This window comes from Antrostomus carolinensis, unplaced genomic scaffold, assembly GCF_000700745.2.
Source record: "Antrostomus carolinensis isolate BGI_N321 unplaced genomic scaffold, ASM70074v2 scaffold5632, whole genome shotgun sequence".
Lineage (NCBI taxonomy): Eukaryota > Metazoa > Chordata > Aves > Caprimulgiformes > Caprimulgidae > Antrostomus > Antrostomus carolinensis.
The window spans coordinates 23160-31684 of record NW_010301478.1 but is presented as its reverse complement, the minus strand read 5'-3'; the positions used below and the strand labels follow the sequence as shown (position 1 = coordinate 31684).

Genomic DNA, 8525 nt, shown 5'->3' with positions numbered 1-8525 from the left:
CAGTCAGTGTCGCATTGTGAAGTTTCAGTCCCACTGCTTCCACCAGTCACATTTTTGGCAATTGATTAGACATCGTTTCACACTGTTATTCTAACTGCACCCAGGGCAACTCATTGTATCTGCAATCAGTCTCTTGGGTTTTTCCAGGTTTGCTGAGACTGCCATGTCACCTATTATTGGTGAAGATGAGGATGTCGCAGAAGAAAGAAAAAGAATTATGAATGGAGGAAACAAAACAGATATCTTAGAATTACGAGAACTGACCAAGGTAATACATTGAGAAAACTGAAACAAATTAGTCTAGTGTAAATTTATGCCTTCAGAATGTATTTCAGCTGTGGATTCAAATGGTATTGTTTTCAAAATCAACCTTGTGCCTTAGAAAATAACAAACATTTTGAAAATCAAGGCTTGACACGTTATTTGGCTGTTTCCTTTGATTAGAAATCAAACCACAGGGAAGTCCAGCAAGGAAAGTGCAACCCTCCCTGCTTAAGTTTTTGGTTTGGTTTGGTTTTTTTACCTCACATCATCTGACATGACTGTTATCTATTGAGTGTCCATTTCTACTACTAGATTTTTTTTTCCACTATAATGCTGTTTTTCCATAGGTGAGTTTCAATCTTAACCATTTCATTGCTTTCATATTGAGGGCTGTAGTTATTGCTAATTTATCTTATTTCCAGACATTGAAGGCATCCGAGTTATGCTATCAGAATGCATGCAAGCTTGAGCTACAGAAATACAAAGATTACACACATTGCTGGGATCTCATGAATACAGAACTGGAGTATTATTCTTCAGACTATCTTGCTGTATTGTTCCACTTTGGTTTGATATGTCAGAGATACTTTGTCCCAGCAAACATCAGATCTGTCTCCTAGCACTAAAGATACAAAGTAAAAGGCTGCATGCAGAAAAACTGGTATTTTGAGGGGTCCTTACAAATTTATTTAATGTAAATAAATTTCTGACTTTGTAGAATGTTTACTTTATAATTTTTTATTTGCTGCTGCCTTGGTTCTAAAGTTGCCGCATCCCAATAGCATTAAAATAAAAAAATCAGAATATTTTCTTTGCTGTAGATATCTTGAAATAGGATTTTTCTATTTTTTTTCTGTCACTTTAGATTTATGCAGGTAGACACAAGCCTGCAGTGGACAGACTCTGTGTTGGCATCCGTCCCGGAGAGGTAGGTTGTTCAATAACAGTAGATTACATTCCATGGATCAGTTCAGATTTCATGCCTCTGCTGATTTGCAAGTTGGAAATACTAAAGAATGTGATAAATTTTGTAATTTAGTGCTTTGGTCTTTTGGGAGTGAATGGCGCTGGCAAAACAACAACATTCAAAATGCTGACTGGAGATACTGATGTGACATCTGGAGATGCTGTAGTGGCCGGCAATAGGTAAGTACCTGAAAAAAAAGCCAGACTGTGACAGTCCATTTACCGGGGTACAACTGCCCAGATCACAGTCTCAATGACCCAGCAGCTCTTTTGAGAGAGACCAGTGCTAATACGAAATGGCACTTTATATTTTTAACACTCTGTTGTAAAATCTATAGGTGGGTTATAATAATGCTAACAGTGGGACAGAGCAATCAGATCTAATGGCAAGAGGTCATAAACATAAGATAACCAGTCCAACAAGGTACTTTGATCTGAGCTTTGGGACTTTTCTCTGGGTGTTTCTGGTATCTTTGTTTACACAGTGCTGGCATAATGTCATAAGTTAATACAGCATGATCAGATATTCACTTATGTTAGTTTAGCTCCAGGTTGTGTGCCTTGGTTTGTTAGGTGTAGTTGGGATTTGATTCTTTGTCCATTTATCTGATTTGAACAATAGCTATTTTTTTGCCAGGGCATGGTCCTGGGCAACCTGCTCCAGGTGACCCTGCTTGAGCAGGGTGGGTGGACAAGATGTCCCCCAGAGGCCCCTTCCAACCTCAACCATTCTGTGATTCTGTACTTCTGCTACCAACGACGCTGACTTAAATGAGAATGTATCCCTTGCTATTCTGTACAGACAGATATTTTAGTAGGAAGTTGTAATTGGAAGAATTCATTCTCCTCTCATAAGGGTTATTGCCCCAGGAAAGAAAAGATTTTATTCAAACTGTCCATCTCTGTCTTAAAGCTGCTCTTACAGAACTAAGATTCTTTTCTTTGTTTCTCCAGTATATTGACTCACATTTCTAATGTCCATCAAAACATGGGATACTGCCCTCAGTTTGATGCCATTGATGACCTGCTCACAGGACGAGAACATCTTTACTTATATGCACGCCTGCGAGGGGTTCCAGCAGAGGAAATCAAGAGGGTAAAGCACTCTGGCTTTTGACTTGTATATAGTTACAGTGAATATTTCTGATAACTGGGTTCATAACATGCCAAGAGCCAGAATTTCCAAAGTAAGCTTGCCATTCTGTTTGTTGCAGTCCTGGGTGTGGTTCCTGTCATTTGGACAGTTAAGTACAAGACTGTGCTATCCAGTGCAGGTTCTTAGTACGTGCAAAACTGTGGTGCCAGCTGTGGAAGGCTAAAGATGCAATTGCTATGAGTCAGAACTGCACTGGTTGCTGTTTTGTTCTTGTCTTTATGTACAAGAAAGTTTAATGTATAAGAAAGAAAATGTGAAGAAGATTCCAGAATAAAATAATTTAAATTCTTGCACAGATAAGAATTCTACAGCTGAGACTGGTTTATGGCTTTCCCTCAAGTAGTTAGAATTCCCCTCATCATCATAAATTTTTTGGACTCCCCTGCTCCAATGAATGAATGTGCTAAAATGAATGTGCTAAAACCCAGAAAACGGCTAATTGCCGTGTCTCTGCCAGAAGAGGGATGTATCAGCAATTCTGTCTGTTATGCATTAGCTGCTGTGTGAAATATAGACTATCTTTCTCATAGGTTGCTGAATGGGGCATCCAGAAGCTGGGACTTCCTATGTATGCAGACCACCTGGCTGGTACCTACAGTGGTGGCAACAAGCGCAAGCTCTCCACTGCCATTGCACTGATAGGCTGCCCACCACTCATCTTGCTAGTAAGCATCATGTTAACATAGTTCTCTGATTGTTCAATATGATATCTCATAAAACTATGTGCTAAAGAGGTACAAGAATGTTTATGACAGTCCTTGCAAGCTCCTTTCTGCCCTCAACTTACATCTACTTCAATGTAATTTTGAGTTCTTTAATTTCAGGGATAGACTGGCGTGCATAAGTATGTTTCCAATGGACCCCAAGTGATTATGAAAGATCTTCAACAAAGAATGATTTAAGATAAAATCTATAATCCAGACAAATATGAATTCAAAGCCATGTTTGGTTTCAATCTGCCTTTTCTTGTCACTGAATAACCACTCATGTAAAAGATGATCTTATGACATATACCTTGCTGCTTTATCCAGCAGAACAGAGGGAGATAGCTACACTTTTGCAGCCTTTAATGTATTTGGAATAATTTATACAAATTTAGACTAAACTATACAAATGCTGAAATGTAGTTCTCATCAAATAACGTAAGTTATCGGATAATTGCATAACTCAAGGGAAATTATAGATGCAATTACTACAAAAAATCTTTATTTAGATTATACTGTACCACCTTAATTTGTAGGCTAAAAAGAAACATTTTAATAACATCTTAATAGCATAGTTCCTTGTGCCATTTAATATGTCTTTCCTTGTATTCTACCTGTATATAGTAAAGCAGACAGATAAAATGTTTTTCATAGTTTCTTAAGACAAAATGCTGAACAAAAATTCTTTTTCTCCAAGATTTTAACATTTTTTTTGTTACTAACTGGGTTAACTGATTTATGCAGGACCAGTTCCTTAACTGCTGTAAATCAGGGTGACATCACTAGCTTCTTGGGTTGAGAAATGTGTTCTGTATGTTTATGTAGGTAAGGTTACCTGGGGAGAACTCACTCTCCTCTTACAAGAGTTGTTGCCTCAGAAAAGAAAGATTTTATTCAAAGTGTTCATCTCTGTCTTAAAGCTAGTATTATAGATATAAGATTATTTTCTTTGCTTCTCCTGTATATTGACCTACATCTCTAATATCCATCAAAACATGCAAGCCAAACTTGATAGAATATGATGTAACTGTTACTGCATGAGCCTCTTTCAATTTATTTCTATTTTGGGTCCTAAATGTCTTTATAATGGGCTATCACAAATGCTTTCTCAATGCAGTTTTCAGTAGCTAAGGCCCAAATATATGATGACTGGATTCTGAATGGATTTTCTTTTTCTTATCTGCTTCACTGACATTGACTGTCTTAACATTTTCCTTACAGGATGAACCGACTACTGGAATGGACCCTCAGTCCCGGCGCCTCCTGTGGGACTCTATTGTCAGCGTGCTCAGAGATGGGCGAGCTGTGGTTCTAACCTCACACAGGTAAAAAGAGAATTCAGAATCCCAGAGTAGCTGAAGTTCATCTGCTGGTTTTCACCTCAAATGTCTGTTCTCTGTTTTGAAAGTATGGAAGAATGTGAAGCCCTCTGTACTCGTTTAGCCATCATGGTAAAAGGTACCTTCAAATGCCTGGGCACAATTCAGCAGCTAAAATACAAGTAAGTAGAATATTTTAATGGTGTTTTTAAGCGGGAAAACTTAGTGTATGTGACATATAGCATTCTTAATACAGCAATCAAATTTGAAGAGCTGTTGTTTAAACAGGCCCATTTCTAGGTGAAACTCTGTGCTATTGTAGACAATTTGAGCAGACCTCATTTCAACTCTTATGCTACACGCCACTTCGGTAGGGCAAATACAGAGCTTTCTACAAAGTTAGATCTTATGCATTATCTTTTAGATACTGTTAATTGTTTTCATAACTACTGAAAAGTAATTTCCTTCCTGAATAATGAAACCATCTTTTCATCCAATTCCCAAACCCACATGTGCTTCCCAGGTTTGGAGATGGTTACATTGTCACTCTGAAAATCAAAGCTCCAAAGTCTGGGCTGCCTCCAGATCCTACTCCTGCTGAGCAATTCATACGCATGAACTTCCCAGGGAGTTTACAGAGAGAGAAACACTACAACATGCTGCAGTATCAGATTTGCTCCTCCTCTCTGGCTAAAATTTTTCAGTTAATAATCTCCAATAAGGAAAACTTGCATATTGAAGAATATTCTGTGTCTCAGACAACTTTAGATCAGGTGAGTGAAAAATAAAGCATCCATGAGAAAGCCTGTCTGGTGAGAATTAGGCAATGCAATGGGGATGTATCCAAACAACTGAAGAACCAAACTGTTTGGAGAATTATCTTGCGCCTCTTTCTTAGGCAAAATTCCCAGACCCCTAATCAAGGAGGGTGGATCAGATATGAAATCTGTAGCTAATTCCCTGTGTAAATAGGTGCCACTTGAAAGCTGGTATGACAGCGTTTCCCAGATGCTAGAATTCACAGAACCCATTCCTTCAGGAAGAGCAGTCTGAGCAAGGTCAGCTGTTCAGAATGAGGCTTGCTAAACTGGGAATAACACTCTATTTTAAATAAGAGATTTGGACTGTGTTGTGTCAGAGATACTGTGATACCTATTTAAATGTTTATATGTCTCTGTCATGCACTTCTATACAGGAGCAATTAGACACGGGAAGTCCACTGTGACTGTTGGCAACACCCACTTGCTAGAGGCTATTAGCCCCATCTGCCTGCTTTCCTAAGTAGCTACGGGTCCACATATGCAAAGCTGTCTTTGATAGGAATGCCAAAGAGACAGTCCTGGCTGCCTTACAGCTTCCTACTAAAATATTCTGCCTCCTCTTTCCTGTCACAATGAAACTCACTTACATTGTGCAAGCCATGCAAACCTTGCTGAACCCATCTCCTGCTTAAGAAAAAACAGGATTTTAGTTGCAAGTAAGTGCATCCAAAGGAAGGAAGTTGCAAAGAAGTTTATAAAAATAAACAAGGAATTAACAATCCTTGCTGATATGCAGTGTCTCACTTCAGTTCATCCCTTTCTGTCTTTTTCCTGCAGAGGCCAAAAGGATGCAAATGTCCAGACACTCCACTAACTCATCTCAGTTGATGAGATGGTGACATTTTCTGCTTTCCTCACACAGGTTTTTGTGAACTTTGCTAAACAGCAGATGGAGGATGAGGAAATTCCTTTGCATCCCCGTGCAGCTGGAGCCAGACAAGAAGCAAAGGTGTACCCTGCTTTGCATCAGCAGGCAGTTGCATAGACTATTCCTACAGTCACTAGTGCTTAGAGCGTGCACAGTGCAAAGATGTGCCATACTAGAGCAGTACGAGGGTAAAACAGAGGTTTCCAGACTTGCTATTATAACAATTTTTTTGCATCTTTCTGAGCGTTGTGCTCACAACGGCAACAGCCCTAGCAACGGCAAACTTCTACTGCTCTACCAGGAACACAACATGCTGAAAGTGTCAGTGTCAAAGGAAAGGCAGATCCTTGCTATAGAACAAAATCTTCCTCTAACATAAAGTTCATTATAAGATACAAGAAGAGAAGTCTCGTTCCTCCTTGTTGACATGTAAGAGAGCACTAAAGACAGTTTCTCTATCTGGTCCTTTCAGGCTGGTAGGTTTTTCTTTTTTAACTCTTAAGTGAACTGCTACCAGTCAGCAGACAGATCCCAAGGCAGAGAGCATTGCCCAGCTTAGAAGTGGATTCCTGCCATCCTGAGTGCACAGGACCACCAAGGTCAGAACATCAGTGCTGGCTGATGAGGCTAGTGCTGGGAGACTGCTTCACTATTGCACCAGGCTGCTAGTGAAAACAGAGTTTTCTCAGCAAGAATGGGAAGAATTAATTCTGTTCTCAGACCCAGGCAAGAAATTAGCTTTAAAATAACATTAAAAAAAAAAAAAACCTCATACTCTTATTCAAGTTTCTCACAGAAGCAGAATGTCAAAATGGATATTAAAAGGAAAGAGAGAATGTCCAATTGGACAAAAGTTTTGTTTTCTCATGGAGGCCTGGAAAGATATCTTTGTTACTAAACAATTTTTTCTTCTTTCCTGTGACTGGATATTAAATAGGTATAAAGTGTGAATAATATGTGCTTTTTCTGTGCTTAGAAGGAGAATTTCAACCTGCTTGTACTCCACACTGTGCTCAGTGAGAAATCATTTGACATTTATCTCTTTTCTCTGGTTCACAGTTAAACTAGTGGAAAATAACAATACTGAAAACAAATGAATAATGATGTATCACTTCAGTTATCTATCAGATCTAACCATTTCTAAGAAATCTCCTCTAAGATATCTTGGTTATACAGAAATAAAATCTGGGTCATATATTTTTACTTTGGTAGGTTTTTTTCAATAGATGTAGATTTTTTTTAAATACAAGGACATTCTTGCTTTTTACTGTACAAAATATTACGAAACTTCATCAACCAGCTGTAGTCTTCTTTTGGCATAATTATTTCAACTGATTTCAAAATATAGTCTAGAATTTATTGCATATTTCACCCTTACAAATAGTTGCAAAAATCCTTCTATACATCCATTATAGATAAATAAATTAATCATGAAAGAAAACAGTATCTACGCATTCTCTTCATATTCTAAAATTGGTTCTTTAAAATGTTATTCAGATAGATTGCAATAGTCTTTTTTTACTAGACTTGCACAAAACCCAACCTAGTCCCACTGAACATCTTGTGAAAAAGAAAACACAGGAAGTCCAAAATGTAGCTGATTTTTCTCACTGGCTCTGAAAATAGGAAGGGAGCTGGCATTCTGAGGACTAGCAGTCACTTAATGTATTTACAAAGTGTATTAAAAATTATTCAGAGAATGTTGACAGAAAATGCTAGGTAAAAGGTCCTTTAGTATCACAAGGATGTTATATAAAAACAGGCCAAATATCACAGATATAGCATAGATCAGATCTTCTGAGCCTTATTTACTCGTATGCAATTTACTAATGAAGAAGACTAAACAAACAAAAAACCCCAACAATGCAGGATTTACATCCACAAATACTGCAAATACTTCTTACTTCAGATTCTTTTGGCAAATTAGGGGTTAGTCCCAAATCAGGTATTTGATATATTGCCTATTTCTTTATTCGAGGAACCATTCATATTCTTTGGTACTGTTATTCGTTACAAAGCACCTGCCTCCAGGCAGCACATTCTCTTCTTTAAGTCAAAGAAGGCAGATCATGCAACTGTCTTCAGGCCAGCTGGCCATGCTGACTGAGCTGAGCTCTCTAGTAGTTAGCTGGTATGTCCTCGTTCCAATGTACTTACATCTTGCAGAATGCCACTGCTAAATTTGGAGCTGCTTTTCAGCACAGATTTCTCAGTATCTCTGATCCATCAATCTAAATAGACTAGTACAGGAAAATCTAAGTCAATCAGGTTACAGTGAACTGTAGGAGCTTTTGACTACCAGCTGTGCAATGAAGCCTTATTTTTTGAAGGCGCTTCTGAGTTGAGAATTCTTGAGTGTAAGGAAGTGTAGCTTTCAAGTGCGTACAGTTTTCCTCAGCAGTGGAGATTCAACATGCACCAAAATCA

General features: G+C 38.3%; 1 protein-coding gene across 1 annotated transcript in view; it reads left to right on the top strand.

Moving 5' to 3' along the window:
- Positions 1-6225, top strand: part of ABCA4 (ATP binding cassette subfamily A member 4) — a gene marked incomplete at its 5' end in the record, with an annotated part of 44264 nt that extends 38039 nt beyond the window's left edge. Inside the window, 9 exons of the mRNA XM_029083889.1 lie at positions 148-268; positions 1130-1192; positions 1304-1410; positions 2185-2326; positions 2917-3051; positions 4312-4415; positions 4499-4591; positions 4933-5182; positions 6093-6225. Of these exons, the coding sequence (XP_028939722.1) occupies positions 148-268; positions 1130-1192; positions 1304-1410; positions 2185-2326; positions 2917-3051; positions 4312-4415; positions 4499-4591; positions 4933-5182; positions 6093-6215 (1138 nt within the window). The remainder of the gene's footprint in view (positions 1-147; positions 269-1129; positions 1193-1303; positions 1411-2184; positions 2327-2916; positions 3052-4311; positions 4416-4498; positions 4592-4932; positions 5183-6092) is intronic.
- Between the last annotated feature and the right edge of the window lie 2300 nt (positions 6226-8525).